The 23,638-nt window shown below is 40.9% G+C and overlaps 2 protein-coding genes and 2 long non-coding RNA genes across 6 annotated transcripts; 3 read left to right on the forward strand and 1 right to left on the reverse strand.

The window, feature by feature from the left end:
* The first annotated feature begins 2,510 nt into the window (after positions 1-2,510).
* Positions 2,511-4,687, forward strand: LOC147756416 (uncharacterized). 2 transcript variants are annotated; one of them, XR_015323988.1, is made up of 2 exons: positions 2,511-3,739; positions 3,965-4,687. It is a non-coding gene; the product is annotated as an uncharacterized LOC147756416 (long non-coding RNA). The 2 variants fall into 2 exon arrangements; XR_015323989.1 differs by having other exon boundaries at positions 2,511-3,614.
* A 258-nt stretch (positions 4,688-4,945) lies between these two features.
* On the forward strand, positions 4,946-7,026 carry LOC147756417 (uncharacterized). Its single transcript, XR_015324120.1, has 2 exons — positions 4,946-6,727; positions 6,858-7,026. It is a non-coding gene; the product is annotated as an uncharacterized LOC147756417 (long non-coding RNA).
* An 8,761-nt stretch (positions 7,027-15,787) lies between these two features.
* LOC111246923 (uncharacterized) lies at positions 15,788-17,761 on the forward strand. Its single transcript, XM_022797317.2, has 2 exons — positions 15,788-15,898; positions 16,423-17,761. The coding sequence occupies exons 1-2, from the start codon at positions 15,890-15,892 to the stop codon at positions 17,464-17,466; spliced, it is 1,053 nt and encodes a 350-aa protein (XP_022653052.1). The 5' UTR covers positions 15,788-15,889; the 3' UTR covers positions 17,467-17,761.
* A 967-nt stretch (positions 17,762-18,728) lies between these two features.
* On the reverse strand, positions 18,729-20,989 carry LOC111246934 (uncharacterized). Of its 2 annotated transcripts, none has more exons than XM_022797339.2 (5): positions 20,646-20,989; positions 20,080-20,301; positions 19,536-19,663; positions 19,195-19,290; positions 18,729-19,047 (listed from the first exon to the last, which is right to left on the reverse strand). In XM_022797339.2, the coding sequence occupies exons 1-5, from the start codon at positions 20,695-20,697 to the stop codon at positions 18,901-18,903; spliced, it is 645 nt and encodes a 214-aa protein (XP_022653074.1). In that variant the 5' UTR covers positions 20,698-20,989; the 3' UTR covers positions 18,729-18,900. The 2 variants fall into 2 exon arrangements, with proteins under 2 accessions (XP_022653074.1, XP_022653075.1); XM_022797340.2 differs by having other exon boundaries at positions 19,548-19,663; positions 20,646-20,939.
* Positions 20,990-23,638: the final 2,649 nt, after the last annotated feature.

Genomic DNA, 23,638 nt, shown 5'->3' on the forward strand with positions numbered 1-23,638 from the left:
CTCATATTAAAACAACGTACGAAAGTAGGCATCAGACATTCAATATAAATTAACTAGTCTGTAGGAACAAGATATTCTAGGGTAAGCTTCGTAGACGTTACCTCATCTTTTTTTCACAATTCTATCGAGCATTGTGCAAAATGGTAGGGTAAAAAAAAATGGGGCAATTCGATTTATTAGTCTTTAGAAACCGAATTGAACTAAGCATGTTTTTTTAAAGCAATCAACTAATATCTAAGCAACACACGTGTGTGTGTTGGTGTGTATGTCGAAAACTAAAAACTTCGCAGACAGACTGTCTCTTATGTTGAAACACTCTGCCAGGTTATAGGAGACTACTTTTAATATATCTCTTCCTCGAAAGCTTCCTGATTCGAGCTAGCGGCAATATCCATATGTGTTCACAGTGAACGCGTCTGCACAGAGAGAAAACGCGCGCAAACGCTTCGATGTCTTTCAGTTCCAAAACAAATCGTCAGTTCAGTCAGTTGATTTTATGAATGACAGGACGCCGTTTTTCGCGACCTTTGGCTGCACAGATTCAATCGAAGAAAAGCTCCAGCGGATGCTTGATTAGGAAAGCTCTAAGTGGAAGTTTATACGATAACAAAACTATTTTTCTTATGTAGAAAAATTGATAAAAACAGTAACGAGTTTACCAGCTCGTTAGAATTTTTGTGTTGCCATAACGGTTTTATAAAATGCCTATATATATATATATATAACATAATTTGGTTATAAAGTATGCAATGTCAAAAGTAAACCAATCTGACAGTCTGACAAAAAAAAAAATGGTACAATTTTATAATAAAAATTAAATTTTTAAACGAAATGTTCTTTCGCATAAATGCTTTTCAGGGAATTTCGGTGTATACTCGGTAATACAACACTTTCAAAAAGGTTTCAAGTGTTTTATAGAAATAAAATAAAGGTGGAAAAATCTTACCTAGGTTGCTTTATCGTCTTACAGTGCCGATCATCAATGACGATCCGAACAAAAACTTGAGTCGTGCATAGTACATGAAACGCCACGTCAGCGGAAAGCCTCATAATAGGACTTGCTAATCTTCCTTAGTACTTAGAATATTTATATTAAACTGTGATAAAATAGATTTCTTGAATCCAGTAAAAAGTATTTAAAGTTACTATAGGCTTTTATATGTAATTATATGGTTTTTTAGACAGGGGAGCACGCTTGGTGATCAAAATGCCAAATCAACAGTCATGATAAGGTCTTTTGAGGAGTAGAGGTACGAACTTACGGCTCATTCACGATGTTTCTCACAACATCGGAGATGCTTGTTTTCTTCTACTACTATTACTGTTATTTGTAGCAGCGTACGTATCATCATAGGCTGTCGCTGGCGATGGTTCGGATAACCTCTATTCTAGCAACTAGTCCCTTCTCTTCGACCCAAACGACGAACGAAAAAGTATCTACATATCTAGGTGTCTTCGTGCTGATTCTGACTCACTTCGCTTACCGCTGATCTGTCATAGTGGTCCGGCGTCCGGCACGACAAAACGAGTAAATGGAGGAGGCCCGGATCAACCGGACGTTACCGTTAACGTCGATCACCTAACCTCGGAATGGGGTACGCTGCGCAACCCTGCGAACGGCCAAATACGGAGACAGACACAATAGTTGGCCAAATGCAGTAACAACAGAAATAATCCAGGTGGGAGGCGAAGGGGCGCATCCGTGTTTTAGCTGATAGGTAGTGAACATGGCGACGGTGGTCACAGCTCAAGAGCTCATATGTGGAATGCACAATAAAGGACTACTTAAAATAACAACCAAGCGATCCGTATAGTAGAAGTAGTGATGATATTACATTATATAATACGACAGTATTTTATATTGCCAAACACGTATAAACAGCATCATTCGTTTGTTGTCGATTTGCTGTTAAACGTTATCGCGTCTGTTATTAAACCTATTTATTTTCCGCAAGTAAAACAGACAAGAAGCTATTTTTGTCTAGAGCGAAAGGATCTATGCTGCTGAAACAGGTCTCCAACGAGGCTGCTTGGCTTTAACGCTTTTATTTCTAAACGGCCAAAACAAATAAAGGAAAAAACCACATAAGGGTGTATGTTACGCGCTACTGAACTCTATTCGATCTTGTTCCAACTAGTAAGAGAGAACTCAGAAGATATAAAAGTTACTGAAACTGCCAGAGAACTGGGCATGCTACGTTTCGTAATAGCGCATCTACCATGTATTCTATTGTTTTACGATCACCACCAGGCTGGCAAGATAAAATCAGTAGAGACACAATTACTAATTTAGTGATACTGAGCTCAATCATATCAGCAACGGCAGCGGATAAGGCTTATCCGTTTAGAAAGCGATTTTAAGTACTACACATTTTTGAGGATGTACTTGAAACTCTGCTACGAATCATAGCTTCATTATATATATATATATATATATATATATATATATATATATATATATATATATATAGGTTTACAACGGGGAACTAGGTCTTATCGTAATTATATACTCGCATCTGATCGATGCATATTTACAAATTTATTATCTACTGATTGTTTCTAGTGCTAAGATATGACAGCCAGGGTTTACAACAACGGATAAGTTTAGAGATAACTTGCAGTTTGGAACCGTGTGTCACAAGCCGACACAAGTACTAAATAAGGAACGAATAGAAATCCAGAGTTTTATCCAGAGGCCTCTAATAGATTTCAAGTGATCGTCGTTTATCGCAAACGAAGTGCACGTGACAGAAAAGTAAACTTTTACATAAAATACAGCACGTTTGGTAATAACTATGGATAGGTCACCTTCCGGACCTGACAGAAGGCTCTCAGTCACCCTTGATTATGAAGGGACTTCCATTTGCCAAAATACTTATGCACCCCAAGCTAACGGAGTATGCTATAAAGAGGTTTCTGTTCTATTATATATTGTTTATTTTAAAATTAACAGATCATAAAATGACATAGCTTCACGCAACCGGTGCCTACCTCTAATCTATAATGAGTCCGCTTGATACCTGCGCACGACGTAACATAAATGCAGTACCTCAATGAACGAGTGAATTGTTTGTACGGGATTTCTTCGATACCTTCAAAATGCTTCACTCATTAATTTATGTAGACGATCTACGGATGTGATTAACACCGAACCGACAGATTTCTACTGAAGTTTACGTTCGAAAGGACAATGCTATTATCAATATTACATACAAAATACAATCAGATGCATTATTGCTTTAACGTCACTCGTGTTATCCTTCAATGTTATATTACATCATATGGGATACCCTAACAGGGAGCCCTATGTTACGATATCTTTTCTTTCTACTATGCTACTAAAGTTGGCAAAGATATTACGTCAGAGATCTGCGAATGCGTAAGCATCTGTGACGCCCTATCTGTCTGTATATGTACGTATGTGTGTGTAAAAGAACGATTATGAACGACGGGAACGCTCGTTGACAGTGCGAAATTTTGTAGGCATAGTCGTTTAACTGAGGTACTAGATCAACTCGTCGAGAGCTTTCGTGGACTCCTGCTGTTGCGCCAAGAAAAATCAATAGCGAAGACTGAAAGCTGCCGTTTTTATCGTCATAGGACCGCAAAGATCGGTAGGTCCGCTAGGTACATGCATGCTGTACTATCTAAGGCTTATGCTAGATACGATACAAAGACTGTCTGCTAGACCAAACGGTATCTGACTCGGAAACCAGAAACAATGCAGTTCTAAGCACTGGTAAGAAAGAAAATTTATCCTTCATTTATTATATATTCGTTATAATTTATAGTCAACTGAACAATATTAGTTTAGATGTGTGCGTACGCCTTGAAAACGGTAGGGTGGCCACTTAGCTTTTTGCCGAAGTGCGTTATTTCAACAATAAAGATCTGTAATTGTTTATTCTGAGCCAAATAAATTATCTGATGTTAATTCAAAAGATACGATTTTCGTTTTTTACAGCTACAGCTGATTGGGCTGAGAGCAGCGCCTGGGCAGAAGTACCTTCAAAGAGACCATGAACAAGATTCGTTGAAGATATCGGTTACATAAACTTTGAAATCCTGGTCATCTTAACTAAAGTCCCGCAATAGAACTACTGTTGTATAATGCAGTTGCTAATTTAACCAGAACACATTGGTCCTAAGGTCATGATCTGAAGTGGAGAAATTCAAAGTACCGTTTAAATAATATGTACAGGCAGGAGCCCTCGCACGTTTCGAAATGATAGGATTAGTGCATAGGGGACCCGTGCAGTGTGTTCTTAATCGGCATAGTGTATTGTCTCCGTTCGCTGTCGGAAAGCATAGAATATCGGTGATTCGCCCGAATATCTACTGGATAATCCTCCTTTATACTGCACAAATATCGATACGCCACCACCGGGTCTTCTATTTTCAACATGTATATAAAAAGAAAATTACTCGAAACATGAAGGTCGGGTCGACAGAATCAAATTAATTCCCACGAGTCCTTAGCTGTCTTATCTAGCTACCCTTATCTAGCTAAACAAGCCTACCCGCTAGATAAAGGGCTGGTTAAATATATCAATGGTTAAGTCGAAATTTCCCGTATTTATAAACCGAGCACCTGTACATAAATTGAAGATCTGATTTTCCACATCAGTTCCACTGATTTTGGGTGAAAATATAATAAATAGAGTGAACGGCATATCGTTTGACGGTCCATTCTTTTTTTTTTTTACGAATAACCGCCTCTACCTAAGTAAATTCGGTACGACAGTTGATTAATTTAATACATCTGATACTATACCTGTACTGCCTTTTGCGAATACTAATAAAAAAATCCTCTCAAAAATGCACTCATGTTTGAATTAGAGATATTATAACAAAAAAAAAACAAACATAACTTAAAGTTAGAGCTGGAAATGGCATCTAAACGTTGACTCGTAATAGATTCGAGAGAATCCTATAACATAGCCTTCATTCACATTACTAATACGAGGTAGGCTTGACGAGTCCTGTTCAACCTCTTCCACGGGGCAAGGTCAACAAAGGGGTGGTCATACACCCAGTGTAAATTTTTCCATGTTTCAACTGGCTTTTTCCATGAATTTTTCCTTCTCCGAACTGTTCTGATGGGAGACAGATTCTTGTCCCAAGTAACTTTTTCATAAAAATCGTTAGAATTAACGCATTTTAGCGCATAAGTAACGGTAAGTACATACAAACAGGGATGCGACACAGTCTTCAGCGAAATCAAATAGCGACTAGTTTTTGTCGCTAAAGAATAGGATCAATTAGAAAAAAGCAAAGATATAATATCAAACTTCAATCAACGCGAAATACAAATAGACCTTGTATCTATAATACATGTGTTCCTCATTTCAGATGCCGATCCTATGCCAGGAACCCGAAATAGGAGATTAAGGGTCAGAGCTCCCGCGGTTACGATAGAAACTACCATTACTGAACAAGCGAGAATACGGAATCCAGTGGCAAAGACCCATTATTTCAACGAACTGTCAGTGGAACGGCTATGTAGCGCGTCGAAGTGAAATCGATTTCACATGGATGCATGTTAGCGATTCAACATGCACCCATTTAAAATAAGCGGCCCACAAGAAAACTTGATATCAAAGTATCACCTAACTTCGTATCTCATTCACAGCTCCCTGTCGCCCGGATCGATTGGGGAAGCGTAAAAAGGTTGTGTGAATGAAAGCAGTTGAAAAGACCTAGAGAACGCTAGTAGTTGACCTTGACAATAGAGATAGACAGATAGGTTAAGCATTAAACGACGTGAAAAGGAAAACTTGTTAAGCTGATAATCTGATGCCGGGTGAACTGGAGGAACCCGTATGCGTCAGAGCTTTTTGTTTCTGACTTGTTAGATAGGACTTTTCCGTTCTATCTTCGATATTACGACTTCTTATGTTTACCTGTACATGACTCTATCAATGTATACCAGACGATCTGCATACGTGCAATGTTGAGCATGAATCAAATACAAATTTAGCTAAAATATATAGTATTTGATATCTTTAGAGTGAGGCTAAGTCGATCTCATGCCATGAACATGCAGCATGTAGTCTGTATCACCACTGTATGACGTTTTAAATTAAGACAATAAGATCATTCGTTGTACGCGATTTGCCCTCTGCATTGTCGACTGATTTTAACCACGCATAAACATGAATTCAGTAAGTTCTGTTACTATACAACAGACATCGTATCTACAAATAAAGCCTCATTTGCTTCCACAGCAACAATTACTAGACGATTCAAGTATAAAATTAAGAGCTGATTCAAACGAATCCACTTGTACAGTTGATGTTCCCACGGTTAAACAGTATTTTCACAAGTGTCGTTCAACTGTCTCGCCACACGTGTACACAGACGTCAGTTTCTACATCTGTTTATCTGCGTACCTACACATAACGATTTCCTGAAAAAAAAAAAAAAGAAAAGGTGGTGTTCTCTTGAGCAGCTCATGTTTGCCGTCTGTGTCATCATGCGTGAGCCGTTATATCTGCGGAAGTTGTAGCTGGAACGCACATGTTCATGGGACGCGCTGCGGGTCCTACTCTAAACTACCTTCATCAATGTGTTCTATCATGACAACAAGGCAGGTACAAAGGTGGGCCGCATCTAGCAGGAACATATAGAACATGCCTACATTTGGGTCGCCATGCCCTGACGTCTGCTCGAAACAGGGTATGCTAAGCTATTTTGAAGGATGCTCATGTACAAAGCTAGGATCAAGGTAAATCAAAAGCCATTTTGATATTAGCAACATTACTTCATTTGCTTTTAAGACCCATATATAAGGTTTTTGAATTTCTTATTATATGAACGCTGTGATCTAGCATTTGGCTGAGTTTTTTCTATTACAGTGAGTCCTTGGACGGATGGTGTAAGCCTTTCCGATAAGAGCTATCAATTCAACGCAACGTTTCGTGCGGTAACGTTAAAACAATCACAATACGTAGCAGTATGGAAAAATCGTCTTTGATATATATGACTAAACCCGTAAAATAAACAGGCAACCTATTGTTATTATCACTATTGTGTTGTACGTTGAGTTTTCGGCCATATATCATCGGTGGTATATAACAAAGGCGCCATGACTGAGCATTTTGCAAAATAGACATTTGCGTAGTGACTAGATAAATAACTATAGATGTCACAACGGTGAAATAATTTGTCAAAATTACCTATTTTGGTTACTATATCATTGTTTATTTTTGGGGCCCATAACGGTTTTCTACCTGTCTTGTTATCGTTACCAGCCTCTGATATCTAAGAAATCTTGATAGTTCACAACATGATATTACATATACAAAAAATTTCCATTGAAATTTATTTGACTCCTTCTGAAAATTGATGACTGTATGGGCAACATTCGGAGAAGTGATTTTACTAGCGCAGATACAAGGACTCGTGAGAGAATTCTCACAGTTAAGCTATAATTATATCGCTGTCTCTCTCTTTCTCTCTCCCTCTCTCTCTCTCTCTCTATATATATATATATATATATATCTATATATATATATATATATCTATATATATATATATCTATATATATATATATATCACAAGTCAAGGTGATGCCTAATAGGATAGCAGACCAAGTAGAATAAAGTTCACACAACTCGGTGTCATCGCCACAACGGAACAACCGTTTTGCCTTTCGTTATTAATATTCAATTGTTTGTTGATCTAGTTTTGCAGAGCAAGACATTGTGCGTGACGGTTACCTTAACGACAGGTTTTGTCGATTGTCCTGTATTTCCCTGTAGGTATGGTATTTACCTAGTTTAATGATGCATTAACTTAATTTTTTACTGAAATTTCGACTTATAGCAGAAGCTTGTATCCATCATAAAAATAAAAAGTAACAAATCACTTACTATATAATTACTGAACACTCGTGCTCAGAAAATGTTAGATACTTCCGACATGTGTGTGCTTCTTTATTTATTCTTATCGATAATTGGTAACGAATTGGCAAAAAAAGATAGAAGAGAATGTCAGTCGTAGCAAACTAACAAATATTTGGCCCCTTTTCGTTAGTTTTTATCTCGGAGTTTTGATTAAAACTATGTTTATGTATAACAATTTTTCAAATAAATTCGTTCGATATAGAGCCTATAGAATTGGGAATAATTAGATGCGAATTGTTGCCATTACCGGTGCAATTTTCAGGCAATGTTCTTAAATCTCTATAAGAAAAAAAAAATTTCTAAGTAATGCCACGTGCAGTTTATCAGTCATCGATGACACACCAACTAGAAGGTCGCTTGCCGTAGATCTGCTACTGTTTATTTATATCTGAATATGCCGCCGGTGTGGCTTGAACCGGCACTGCGTCCCCAATGGATGTTACTTTCAAATCGATCACGGTAGTAAAAATGTACCATATTAAGAAAAAGTCTACTAGTAATTTATACGTTCATCTCTAACTAGTGTCGTTTCGTCTGTATCGCTGCAGTCCTTTCCTATTCATCACATCATTATACTATAATAATGTACCAGTAAACATCTGTCATTTTCTATTGCGTTAGCATATCTTAGTTCCTATGGCAGCACAGTGGGTGATGTGTTTGAGTTTCGGCAAACAAAAATTTTAAATACGGGTCTAGACAGGCTTCGTCTCGTGGTGGGATATGTTGCCGTCCGAAGGTAACTTCTAACGGCATAACCGCTAAACGTAAAATATATTGAGGCAATGTATTGTTGTCTCCTTTCTCCATTATGCGACGCTGTTGCTAGCCATGTACGTAGTTCGTCTAGACGCATTATGCTCCCTTTCCACTACAATAAGGTGAAAAACAGTTGGACCCATTAGGCCAAAGAGTGGCCAACGTAGAAGCGTAAATCTCTATCTCTATTACGAAGTCGGTAAAGTGTGTTTGATGTAGCAGTATCAAGCTTTTATGGAATCATTTATGTCACAGGACTGTGCAAACCAAATCGGCCCGAAGCTTGTACATTTCCCGTACGAACCACATAATACATCTTTCTTATAGATTATAGAATAATGTCATTTAATATTGCTTCAGCAATGGGGCTTATAGAAGTGACGGTGATGCTTGAGGTCGGTATCGAAATAAAACTCGCGTCATAAGCCAGTTTTGCATACTTCCATACTAGAAGCTATAAGGTACTTCAAGAATAAAAGTTGGGTACTACTACCGCTGGCGTAGGAAAGCATACATTTTTGAGAAAATTAACTAATTTTACGATAAAGTAAAATATAAACCTGTTAGAAAATATTTATGGGCAAAAAAAGTGCGCACATAATAACGTTTAGATGTATTTGTTATTATGGCATAACACCTACTGATCACTCATCTATTCCCCGATAAATTTATCAGACGGCCCGAGTTTCGCTTCGTTATGTAATTCACCTCTATTCATACACATTAAGCCTCGTCTAAGACTGACAAACAGTTATTCTATTCTACTCTAGTATGTAAAAAGTAAGGCCAGTTCTAAAAACTCAAAAGGGATCCCTGAAGGGAAGCAATGCGTGGACTCACACGTAGCGCCTTGTTGGATCTTTGTCGTCGGCCTTTAGCAGGTCGATTTCTTCTCGCAAATGTTCATTGTGTGCTCTTTGGTGATTTACCCGCTCAGTCGTGTCCTGTCTCGTCTCTGCTTCAACAGTCGTACTTTCTTTGGCAGACACTATCGGTTATCTTCTTCTTAACCCAAATAGGTAGCTCCCTCACAGGGATTTCGACCTCGACTTTAAATCAAGCAGTTGCGGTTATTCTCTTTAGTGAAATTGTACGCGTTTTCTGTCCCAGCTCTTTTTCGGTGTACGCATAAACACGTGTTCTAATAGTGGCTAGTAGTAATAGTGGAATTATTTACGCACTACTTTTAGTACCGTGGTTGATGCCAGCTATCTGCTCAGCGTAATGCGTCGCAAGCACCCCAGGGCCTTCACAATTTCAGTACACGTCGCTGCCTTTGCAATGTATCCAACATGTAACAGTAGTACGTGGTCGTCGTATACATTTTTCATATATCTCTACTTTTTATGTGTTGCGCACGAACGGATTCTTATTGGCAGCGGCGAGAGATTGGAGTGGGCCGTCGCGGGTCATCTCGCATTATTTCCATCGGAAATTTCCCTTATTGCTATTCAACATGCGCCTACACATGGTCGAATAATGATGGCGATGTACCCCATAATTGAGTGCAAGGACCAAATGGGATATTTGAAGGCCAACGTTAATTAATGAAGAAAATTGTATTTTAATCTGTTGCAACGGAGACGATGCCTGCGTTTAAATGAATATCTCGCACATACATAAAGCTCGCTAACGATATAACAGAAAAATCCGCATAGTTTACGGTACGGTAAACATCGTTAACGACACAGACCAATTAGTACTTTTCAGCAAACAACATCGAAGAGATAATTAATACAGACGGGAATAACAATAACTATTGATGCTTTGCCCTTCTAAGCGCTGTTTTTAGCTCATTATCGGTGCAGAGTATGATTGAAGCAGGTGACATAGTGACCCTTTCGTCGTTGCAAATGGTCTCTGTATCATTGCTTATGCCGTGCTGTGTCCACAAATCCATTCACCCATACATAAACCTTTTGACCATTAATCGTTTCGTACAAAACGCGGAACGACATCTCCTGCAGATACAATTTGCCACAGCTACCTAATGCAGGACGAAGATTGGAAGGGGCCGCTCTGGGCGTCTAGAGCCTCTTGCACTACCGCCGGGTGTGCCAACGTCCATCGCCTAATAAACGGAAGGAATCAACAGTCCAATGTACGCTATAAATATATATGTACATATAATGTGTGCCGCAATAGCTGTACCAGCATCGGTAGCCGTATTTATGGGTTGTAGTTTTTGTTTCTTCACTGTCATCGTGGTGTGTCTTCGTTGTTTCAAGGCTGACACCCAGTCATCGCTTCTCAGCCCAGTCATCCACCGTCCGCGTGTTCTTCGACCTTAGAAAGGTCCTCGACTTGATTCCTGTATGTACGTATGTCTGCGCGTTTTCAGAGACATACAAACATAGATATGACGTTCGGCGTAAAAAGCGAACCGTATTTAGTCAGTCGCGGCCAAAGTCTTTCTGCATCTATTACATTACTGCTACCGTAACCAGCGCGTGTTCAATGTCGGACGGCTTCGGCCTATGTGGTCGCTGAAAGCGTTGCCCCGGTCACCGTTGTATCGTCGATGCCTACGTGTGCCTATGCAATATTCTGCGTGAACAACAATACAGCAGTATCACAACTCAACGGTTAGACGGCCGCAGCTCCCGGCGCATCGCAGACCTGCGCCGCATTCATGACGCTCCTGACACCAGCACGACGGCCATTACTGTTGCTACTACTGTCGCCGTTCGCGGCATTTCGTGATTGTTGGCCTGCGTCTATAATGCTGCCCGAGCTCTGGTGCTGGTTTTTCTTGGCGTCATTTGGTGTGGTAAGCGGCGGTCTGCCGCTCTGTGATGGCACGTCTCAAAACTACGATAGGCGGCCGTCTTCCAGCCACTCGTTACCGTTTCAATATATATATATATATTGTGGCCGCAGTTTTTGGTACTCACCGTGTTGGTCGCTCGCGCTGAGCTGACTGCATAGCAGTTTTATGTGCCAGCTATACTAGACCATCCAACTACTTACTTCATTGAGCGTTTGGTAGTCGATGGCTGCCAATCGGTAGCTGTCGCGACGGTCAACGCCTAGTACCAACACTATTACCTCATCACGAGTCGCAGGACAATAAATTGCACTAGCGGTGCCTGTAAATGCTCACTGTTTGTATATTTGACTGTTTCTCGTATTATATGATACCAGAGCCAACGCATGACAGTGCACGACGACAAGTCGCGATCTTGTATACGACCGTTGCTATAGTGGGTTCCGGAGCCGCCGCGGTGACAGCAGTTGACGTCGCTGAGGTACTTTATTGCAGTCCACCGCAAATAATAACATAAAGACGTGACGGCCAGTTTACTATATTTTCACCACTAGTATTATTATTCCTACTTCTACTATTAGCTATTTTTGATAGCGCCTACTATATTCATTATATAGTATTATATTTACTGTATCTTTTCCCTCCACCTCCCATATGGACGATCGTACTATATAATCGCCACGTGCAAACTTCAGTCTTGGTTAATGATCGAAGCTAATTCATGCGGCGCGTCAACGCCGATGGAAATTACTAAAAACTCCTCGTTAATATTGATTCGAATAAGCGCGGGCTAGATCACCTGTTCAGAACAGCTAATTTGTTCGACCCATTTGGTGAATGGGCATCGACCTAGTTCAAATCTTTAAAAGGTTTTTTGCCTGTTCGATAAGTTCTTGTAGTCTGTAGGAACAAACTATCGTTAGGCTCCCTCGAAGAATACAATGTTTATGTCAAAATTAGATAAAATAAGCGAGTTTTCGTCGAGCGATCCACCTCCACCGTCTAATTTTATCTGTTGGATACTTTATTCACTGCTTATGCGACAGGAGAAACTGGGCTGATCTCTACAGGCCTTAGACGCACGTAAGCTTTCAACAAAATATGCTTTTCCACTTTTTCTTGATTTTCACTTTCGGGAGGTTCTCGCTAGAGGAAGGAGGATCTGCCCCGGCAGTAACGCTAGAATTGATTTTTATGGTCGATGCGTCGACTGCTTGGAGAGCCGTCGCCGTCATGTGGCCGCTTTTCTCCGTCACATATCATTATAGCTTCGTTATCTAGCTATGTCAAACTTCTGCGCTCGCCGTGGGTCCGCGTCAGCGTATAGAGGACTTCACGAGCACAATGGCTAATTCACATAGAAGAGAAAAGACGCTAACGCTACCCTTCCATCATGTGCCATATTCAGCTTCGAATGATATTACCAAGAACGTAACAATGGAGACTGGCTTACCGATCAAGCGTAAAAGTCCTCTTATATTCTCAGTTAATACGTCACAAGACTAATACCGATACTTTGCGGGTTTCGTGGATTGCACACGATACACCGTAAAGTTATCTGTAAACAAAGTAAAAAGTGAAATCTGCATCTGAAAAATACCTCGTACCACAATTTATTCTTCTCTTAATATATGTCTCACGTAAACATAAAGCGGAATATATGTTTTATACATTAGTCAGTAGATGCTTTGATTGATTTTATTCATCTGTTTATTTATATTAGGTATTTATGTCAAGTTGTAATCCTAGTTTTACTACAGTCTTTGTTTACAAACTTCGGTGACATTCATGAAACTCACTAATATACAATTTCGAATACTCCCCGTCCCCCCAAACGTAAAAGGTACAGATTTTCAACTAAAATGTATATATCAGTTGATAGTACTTTTGCGCTACCCGCTGCAACGCGGGGGTCCACTTATTCGTCACGGGTTACTCATCTCTAATTAAAGTAATTTATTGACACAAATGAAGACGCACTGTAACGGTCCTTTATGACGTCGCTTGCAGGATCGCAGTTACTCGATAGATGACGTGTCTTCGTTAAATAAATCAGCTCAAGGCTGCAATCAGTTGCATTATCTCGTACTGTTTTACTAGCTGTAAACTGAAGTCGCTCCAACAATCAAGCATCTTCTTTTTTTTTTTGAACTGTTAAGCTATTTTTGCCAAATTACCCTGTACAATATAAAAATGGCCCCGGGCAAAATGGAGACGAGGAAAGCGGGCTTATGGTCTACTTTCAGGGTGAATCAAATAATGCGATAGTAAAGTGCAAAACACATTTTATAGATTATATGATTACAGATAGCGTTAGCACATTCTATTTCTCATTTGCCCTCGCTCTCTATTCGATTTGCCCTAAAATGGTTCGACAAATAGGCTAAATTTGCGAAAATAGATAATAGCAGCCGCCGCTGGAGCCCTGGGGTGAGTAGTTTAAGTGGCTACAACGGCTGAGTTGACATCGACATTCAATAGCGTAGAGCTATATTATACCCGAAGAAGAACAAGCATTTGATTAACGGGTGACCGTCTACACGGTGTTTTATCGCCGGCCATTACAACAACAAACATAAACAATATGACGTCATGAAACGGCCGAATATCAACGAACGACCGAGCCGCATTACGTAAACCGTGATAACTCTGGTTACCTGACCATGTACAGATCAAAATACTGCCGCTGATATAAACATCATGTCATCACTGAACGATACAAAACGTATTGGATTTGGACTTAACGTATACGTAATCTCCGTTGTGATTAGAGCACGGCTGATGAATCATTTAAATCCTCTAAACAACTGTTCTCCCGTACGCCTGTATCCAGTATCTCTTCATTCGTAACTCCAAGTTGGACGACCGAAGGTAAACGAACTTCACAGGTGTGAACTTTAGTTAGCCAGCGTAAACAGCTCATGTAGAAAGTGATGAGTCATCCGTCCTAAGATATTTATAGTTGGTATAAAAAGTCACTGCAGAGTTATGCAAACCATTCGAACAATTATTGCTCATATTTGTTCAGCTCGGTTTAATATATTCTACCGTGCTGGACAAGCATGTTGTATGATACTTGGCGAACGCGTAGGGAATATATCTGTACTTGCCTGTGGCCGAAAGTCCTTACTGTGTAATGTGCTGGCGGCCTGTAATAAATCAAGCATCTAATAAGGTTCTGCCAGATATGTAGGATAGTATCATCTGCTTTTACCAAATCCTTATATTAGAGTTTTAAGTATCCTGAAGGTATTAGCCTGATGAACTTAACGAATCGGTATCTCAAGATTAACACCGCTGCGGTAGATGCTGCTTCGATATATAGAATACGAGAAGCGGCAACCTCAAAATATGGGGATGCAACAGATGGTCGCCGCAGTGGAAAGTTCACTGTGTGGTAGATGGTGTTTCTGAAGAGTTCATTACGTGGTGGATGGTGTTTCTGAAAGTCGAAAGCCATATTGGTCGCCAATCAATGTCATTAGCTTTCGAATTATCTATAGATTTACATATTTACGTCATTCTGCGTGGAACATTATAGCACGTCCACGTCGCACCCGTGCCGGCAGCCACTCGTGATGCATATGATTTTTCGCACACTTCGCATATGGTTTATATAGGAATACGTAAGTGAAGAGCCAGTATTAGAGATTTGTTGCTTAGCTGACCGTTCAACATTTGGATGTTACGCATCGGTGCCGTTGTTGCTGCATAGTTGGGTGCTTAACGTCGACGTGTTATCGTCATATGCTGCTGCATCTGATGCACTACGTATGAAAGCCTGGTGGCTGGCAGTATTGAAGCACAATAATGGTAATGTCTTCCTTTTGCCCACAGCGGGCAAATGAGAAAGACTCGACAGACGTGGCCGATGCTATAGCTGCTGCTCCATTTAGCCCACGATGTCGGTGGCCGTCGTTGCTTTCGTCGCTCATCGTCGTTGTTGCTTCGCTATCTTCTATCTTCTCATGATAGTTGCCCGGCCTGCCTTGTGTCTGTTCAGGTATTATTGTTGCTGCGAAGACCAGCGGCCGCACCGCGTTTACGATATGGAAAGAATCGAAATGTTGTTCGCGCCCGCGGACGCTGCTGGGGAAAGGACTGACAGACGCGATGAACCGGCCAGCAGATAAAGATATTGATGGCTGGATCCCCGGGGCTGGCGTCGCTGTTGCTGCAGCTACTCGTATTGGTTGGTGTAGTGATCGGGGCAGCGGCGGCGGTGGTAATAGTCGTGCAATGGGGAAAGCCAAGGGAGCGCCTTACGCCTCCCCGTCAATGGCCCCTGCTGGTCTAGTGGCTAGGAAAGGATGGGGGGGGGGGGGTAACAAAAGCGCCAGAGAGGAACAGATATAAAATGGCCAGTCCATCTCATAGTGTTGGGCTCCTTCGGGACTTGAGCAGCAGCAGAAGCTATAGCGAAGTCGCAGCGAAGTGACTGCCCGAGCCCGCCGAAATGGCAAAGGTCCGTATTTGTGATAACACAAAAGTAAAGATAAGGTTCTCTCATAATTGATAATAATAATAATAATCATAATAAGGCGACCCGACATACCTCTTCTGAGTTTTGTGACTTTATAATATTGTGCAAACGCGGGCATGTTTTTATGTGAAATGGTGCATTGAAGTTCGTGGCCGATTCACGCGGTAAACCTCTTCTGTAGAACAGTGTTGAAGTCTCCTTACAACTCTGGCCGGATTTTTTTGCAAAGTGATCCTCTCTATTCTAAAATCAGCTGGCGAAATGGAACTCAATCGTCGAGAATTAATGTGCACGAAAATAACATAGGTCGAAATACATCAAACTAATATGCCAAAGATAAGCCGGGGTTACAGGCTGTTTAGTTTTTGTCCAAATAAAACTTTAGGGTTCCTGCCGCAAAAGGTAGAATTTTGCGGCAGTAACTCTAACAACCTATATCGTGGCTTGCTTATCTTCTATTCGAAACGTACCTTAACCTTTCTATGCTTCCTTGTATGGTCTTACAGTGGCTAGTCGTGGTAGTAGGTGCGGTAACCCTGTTGGGGCGAGGAGTGTTCGCCGGCGCTCACGGAGGAGGCGGGGGTGAGGCCATTATCGTTAAGGTAGTAGATGGCGGCGGAGGTGGCTACGAAAGAGGTGGTTTTGACGGGGGCCACGGGGGTATCGGCGGAGGTTTTGGTGATGGACACGGCGGTGGAGGCGGCGGAGACGTGCAAATCGTGCAGTTACAAGAAAATGTTGGCCACGGGGGCGGCGGCTACGGTGGCGGCGGAGGAGCTGGTGGCCATAAATACACAGCTCAAATTGACAAAACCCCTATCCCGATCAAGTATAAGCAAGGCCTCGTTACATCTACGCATCCTATATCATTAGTGGAACCTATAAAGATCGCCGCTAATTTGCCTGGACCGAAAGTGACTTTCCCTCACGGGATTCCGAAGGCTGAAAGTTCCGGAGCTACAGCGGTTCAAATTCAAGAGGTTGGAGGTGGTAACGGCGGCGGTGGCTATGGAAACGGTGGTGGCTTCGGTGGGGGTCACGGCGGCGGTAGCTACGAAAACGGTGGTGGCTTCGGCGGGGGTCACGGCGGAGTCGGCGGAGGAGAAGCCGTTATTGTCAAGGAAATAGACGGAGGTGGTCATGGAAGAGGGGGAGGATATGGTGGCGGTCATGGTAGCGGCTTTGAGGGTGGTCATGGTGTCGGTGGTGGTGGATTTGGTGGGGGTCATGCTCAAGCTATCGAAGGGGGACACGACGCCGCATATCCCGACCCTGTTGTGTCCGTTGCCGACTCTGTACAAAAGATCCCTATTGGTCAGGCTGTGCATACCGAGGAGGCTCATGGCGATGGAGGTCACGGGGGTGGCGGTCATAGTGATGCTAAAGGAGTAGCGGTACTCTCGATCAACGTCCAGGAGTCTCACGGAGGCGGTGGAGGCGGTGGGTCCTGGGAAGGGGTCGGTGGACACGGAGGAGAAGCGGGCGCCGGAGGAGGTCCCTGGGAGGGAGCCGGTGGACACGCCAGCGGCGGCGGCGGCGGATGGCAGTAGATGATGGCACTGATGACGACGACGACGACGACGACGAGGGCGCTGGCGTCCTGTTGCTCACAAAGTCTGGAAAATCGGTAGAACTCTGTTTGGACTCACAGATGCAACGAATTTAGTTGAAAATTATATGGATGCGCGCTGCATAATTTCTATCCCTTTTCCTCTTGTAATCCCTGTACATAGCCCATTCACTTCAACCGTATCTGGTGGTGCTTTGCTGTGCAACTTATGTATATACTACTTTTGGCTAAGACAATAGTTCAGAAATAATAAACGCATGAATATTTACAAACGACCTTTTTATAAGATTATCTTCATTTAATTATAGTTACGGATTGATTTATATAGAGTCGTGTTAGTTGGATACAGCAGGAAGACGACATCGGATTAACCGATTCATACAGTATAATCCTTAATATTCATTTTTTCATTTTGTTTGATACTGTAAGTATATACGAATACGTGTGTTCGTACACTTGACACACGCTCAGATTAAGCTACCTCGCAAAAAAATAATAGCAATAGTGGTACTAAACGACTAGCGAACACTTTATATAGATATAAAATTACTAATTTTTTTTAGTCAGTAGTATTAAATGGTAATTAGATCATTTCAATGTATTTATCAAAGTTTTTAGAAATGCATTCTGATTGTTATTTTTTCCGTAATTTTGTTGCTACAACACAACGATGTTTAGTACCTACTTGCACTATAAACCTACTTATTGATTTGTTAGTTCGAAGGAAACGTCCAATTATACTGCCTCATTGTTTAAGAGGTGTGTCTACGGCTGAATCGCCAGATTTACCTAGAGCACCTATCCGCTTGAGTATAACCTTCAAGCGGAAATTGACCACGAAATCAGTCTTGTCGTGCCACAAAGTAGGGACCACTGATTATGTCATATTGTCGGCTAAAATAAATATCAATACGTATGTTTACTTCTAAGTTTAACGAACAACGCTTATTATTAAATACTTAGGTATTTTTTTAAAATAGCGCGTCTGCTACTGGTTGTGCCTTGTGATCTTGTCACGATAAGAATCGAGGTGCGTTATATTTATAATGCTAATAATATAGAAATAAGAAAAATCTATAATGGTATGTCTTTTTTGGCTAGGTTATTATCTTTATAGATAGATATACAGATCGTAGAAGTATGCGTTTTGCATGTAACACAGTTTAGTTGTTCTAGCGTGTTCGTATTTATGTATAACAACGAAAATTATCCGTACAGCGTCTAAAATGACTGGGCATTAAGTGTATAATTATAAATATTTATTAAATACGTATTGCTAATGATTTGCTCGGAATATTAGTACCAAGTTGCCTAGAACCTCTGAAATAGGGCCTGCCAAAGTCTTAGCTCAGAGATGAACACTTCAAATGTTTAATCATCACTTTAAACGTTGATTTCAGTTAAACGACTACGACTATGACGTGTTTGTGTGAAAATGTTTCTCCGGTGCGATGGGACGAAGTGTAGGACGCCGTGTACGAGCACACTCCCGGGTGTTTTCTCGAATGAGTGTATTGGTTTTGCTCATATCCTCACGAATCCTTCTAATTTGGTCACGAACCTATCAGAAACAAGAACTGTAACTATACAAGCAAATCAACAGCTGCTGAGTCTAGTCATGCATTACTAAGATTAATTCGTAAGGCAAGATAATCATAATAAGATATATATCGATTCGAAGAGAGAGTCAACCGAGGAGTTTGTCTACCTTTTGCCGTTCCTCTCCCCTGACTCGTACAAGTTCAGCTGTACGCTGCGCAATCTCTCGGCCAAGTTCACGCCAGCGAGTAGTGAGGTCTCGGATCTACAAAACAAATTCTATTAATATATATATGCATTGTGCACTAAATACCCCTAGTGGAGATCTCAGAAAAAAATTCTTGTTTTAAAAAAAAATTACAACTATTATCAAATATCAGAAATCCTAAGCGGGCTAAATAGGCTTTTCGTAAGTAATGCTCATCAGCATGATGGTTTATCGACAGTTAGGTCGATATTTAATTCAGACAATGAAATTTTGCTTAACACTGCAACATCAGTGAAAAGTGCCTGTGTCTTCACCCTTCTGCAGGGATCATCCGGGTTTTTAGTCTCGGGAACACTGTCGATGTCGAACGGCAGCTCAGCTAGTTTCTCGATTTCAGGATCCTCAGCTACGGCATACTCGTTAGCTGGAACTAATGTATGAGAAATGTAATTTGCCATATAATTATGATATAATGGCCCACATGCCAATCCGAGCTTATCAAGCCCCCTTCTTTCATGCATATATGTATATATATATATATGTTTATGATATCTCATATATATATGAGACTATGACATCACTACTCCACGAATGCAGTCACTTTATTATGCAAGTGACGTATTATGCGAGGTTTATCACGGCTGGCTCAATGGAGATGCTTATTGCACGTGCGAAGAAACTGAGTTGTTCGGTTGACCAAAGAGGCAGCTATCTCTTATATAGTAGATCAAGGACGGCTAGAATACCAGATTTTTTTAGACCTGAACGAATTCCATTGTTAGTTCCTGAACGAGTTACATTATTAGTTTGAAGTCAATATCTATAGACAATTGGTCATGGCTTTACCATCAGCTGAGTCTAGAGGAGTATTAGTTTTCTGGATGATGACAGGTTTAGGTGCTGACTCTTCAGCGGTTGGTTCCACGGCCAGCTCCATTGGATCTTGAGGTTCCGCCTTTGTAATTTGGTCCTTTTGTATTACTTGAGGCTCACTTAAGTTAGCGAGAAACATTTTTTTTTCTTCGTTTGCTGTTGCATCTTTCATTACCGCCGCCACAACCGGGAGTTCTAAGGGAAAACCGCCAACACAAATAAATCACCCTTAATTTTGATAATACTCTAAATGGAGGTCCCGCCTACTTCTTGAAGTTCAGTAAATTTTCGCTATGGAAAGTTTGTGTATTGGTAGAACAATAAGTCAACTTCACGAGAAACGTTGGTCGAAAACGAAACGCATACAATGTTTGCTCATTTTTATGTATTTTTTGTAAATTTCTTGTCATACATATAGGTTATGAATGGATAGCAAGTGGCAATAAAGTAAGGCTTTCAATAACGCTTGTAAAACATTGACGATATAAGAGCAGACTAGAGAAGCACCAAGTCACATTATTAGAAAGGCAAACACTTACGCGCAGTGTAGGCAGCCCCAACAAAGATCAATCCGATGAGTAGAATCTTCATTGTAACAATTTTCTATAAGGTTTCACTTTTAGATCACTTGCTAAATGGGCCACTCGCGTTCGCGGCTTGTTCCTCACGTTTAGTAGGTTCGACGCCGTCTGGCTGCTCGGGGTCTGTGCACCGAGCGCCTTTTATACGAACAGAAGATAATCCGGTGCACAAATGAGCCCAATCCTAGCGAATCTGTGTATCCGCATTGGCGTCCGCTCCCAGAAAGGGAAAGGAAGTGTCCGCCGGACGGCCGGATAAAGAATGGAAAGATTTGTTCCATCGGTCCATGTGTGTGAGATGCTACGTACATACATTCACAAAGGGACAAATCTGAAAAAACAGACGATCGGCTGATTGACGTCCACACATAGCACCGATATACTACCATATCGAGTCACGCCAGATATGCACAACAGCAGAGCTTTTAATCAACCGATAAACGTTCTGTCGATTAACTATTGTCTCGGCATCATGTTTTGCTGGCGTAAGCATATCCTAACCTGTAAGTGCGTCGCTTGATACATGAAGTAGAACTTTTCACTAACAACTTTTCAAATTCAACTCATTAGTTAAACAAGAAAACAGTCTTTCAACATTTCTCATCACGCAAATATTCCCAGCTACTTAACGGGTCGACTTTCCCTCACTTTAATTAACTCTTTTGCAAATTGTAAAAATATTTCATTATAATGTTAAGATTAAGAATCAACTACGGACATAGGATCTGCAATCGAGTCTGTAGACTCGTTTTGTGATTAATTTCGTGAGAGTAGTGTATACCAAGTCTCACAGTTCGTAAGCCATTAGATACATATAATCGGATGTCAAATTTTTCGCACAGACGAAATCAAGCACACTGTCGGATTGTTGTAGTGCCGTGTGTCGTAGCTGGGGATAAAATACTGACTTTCGGATCGTATGGATTAAGCTTAAGGATTAAGAAGTTCTTAAGCAGGTCTAACACATTTCCGACACGTGCAGCAAGATCTTTTTTTTATTTTATTATTACTTTATTAACTTTGTGTACCCCGTCGAAACTAGATCGGTCAAATCCAAGAATGCGAATTTTGCATTTTCCAAGTACTCTGTCTATTTGTACTCATAGGTGTCACTCCTCGAGAAGGGTATATACATTCAAAATCGGTAATTCTATATATGTGAGGTTGCTTAAAGTATCGTAAGGAGTTAAATTGAAACTAGCTTTAAAGTGTTCTGCAAAGGTGATCTTTTTTTTTTCTATAAATCTGATGAATCTCAGCAAATTGACTTTTAATTTTCCTACAAACTAATACCAAATTATACGGTAGGAAGGTCATTATGCACCTCTTTACTAAATCAATCAAATTATGAGATACGATTATATCATTTCGATTGTGCAAATATTCTGTATCGTACTTTGAAAAAAGTATAGCTTTTCTCGGAGCTACTTTTAGCTTGAATCCTGGATTGGTTCATAGCTTTTCGGCTCCGGGGCCTTACACACTGAAGCGTGTGCACATACGAATACCAATTTTATAGTTTCTTTTGAACTCATCCAGGTAGCACCAACGGGCAACTCATGAATTCTAAGTGCTGTGACGCCTTCGTCAGTCGATGTTCTCAGCGGCTGATTGCCTTAACGGCATAACCGGCGCGGCTCACATGGATATAACGGACGAAAAAGACGATATTATTGATCAGTCAAAACAGCGCCACCGGCAGCTGCGGCAGCGAACCAAGCCACAGGTATGGCGAACGATCGACCCATATGGAGACGGAACCATACAAGAAAAGCGCGGGCGAAAAACGTCATAATAAAGCCTCGGGTGTGGGGACCGGTTCGATGGGTAGCAATTTTTTTTTAGTTTGGATCCAATCTTTATCGTATCGTATCCTGACGATGGCGTTAGGTCGAGCTGCCGATAGGGGATAAACAAACAGTTATTGACAACGACTGCTCTTGATGGCTCGCTTGCGTCTCGACCGAATCATGACTCCAGCGATGATAATATAGAAGATGTTCTCATTGATGATGATAGCGGCGCGGCTTGATTCTATCATCCCTAGCGATTCTCTGACGCCACCGGGCCCCACCGATCCACTTCCTGGTATGTGTCTGTCTACTACAACGCGGCAATCAGCGGTGATCACACAAATTGTAATGGATGTACAGTGTTATATATATATATATATATATATATATATATATATATATACAGAGTACGACTCAGAAGATAAGAAACAATAATGTTGCACCCGATTGTCAAACAGGTTCCGTTTTAACTAATCAGAAATAGATATATAAATAGTACAGAGGTTCGCAAAGACGAAATCGGTTTCAAGGGGCAGACCTCTCCGTAAACGTGGCAGAATCTGCAAAGTGGCTAGAGACTTATCGTACCCTGTCCAGTAAAGCTTTTTATGTTAACGTTCTTCGCTTTTTACCATTTACGAACTCACTCAAAACAGGTACGCAATACGATGTATGAACCTTTGTGCCGCTTTACCGTGGGCTGTGTCTGTCAAATTGCAGGCTATATGAAATTAGCTCTAATTTGAACTCATCTATTAGGAGAGCGTGATAATTCTGTTTCTTGTCCACTGTCAGTATGTTGTTCCCAAATGAAACCGACTACTAGAATTGTGTCTTATTTATTTTTATTGTCTAGCATATTTGATACCAACACAATGGCATATTTAAATTAATAACGATTATTATATACTTGCCCGTCTGTATTATCTAAATCCTTTGACATCTGATTATGTAGCATTTTTTATTTGCTATACATACAGATAAGATAACGTACATTACCCATTGATAGTAACACATTTTTAAACAGTATCATCTATGAAACACGACTACAAATAAACTCGTTCTACAGTTTCCAGATAACAATCGATTTCCAAACATACCTCCTGTTAAGTTATTGCGCTCAGGGTCCTGTTGAGTTTGCTACATTATTCATATATA

This window comes from Varroa destructor, unplaced genomic scaffold, assembly GCF_002443255.2.
Source record: "Varroa destructor unplaced genomic scaffold, Vdes_3.0 BEIS01000003.1, whole genome shotgun sequence".
Taxonomy (NCBI): domain Eukaryota; kingdom Metazoa; phylum Arthropoda; class Arachnida; order Mesostigmata; family Varroidae; genus Varroa; species Varroa destructor.

What these genes read in the sequence shown, in the direction of transcription:
- LOC111246934 (XM_022797339.2), bottom strand. Translation starts at nt 20,697, where the DNA reads ATGAAGATTCTACTCATCGGATTGATCTTTGTTGGGGCTGCCTACACT. An exon ending in TGGGGCTGCCTACACTGCGC is followed by an intron (nt 20,302 to 20,645) that starts GTAAGTGTTTGC and finishes GTTTTCCCTTAG; the next exon opens with AACTCCCGGTTGTGGCGGCG. An exon ending in TCCTCTAGACTCAGCTGATG is followed by an intron (nt 19,664 to 20,079) that starts GTAAAGCCATGA and finishes CTCATACATTAG; the next exon opens with TTCCAGCTAACGAGTATGCC.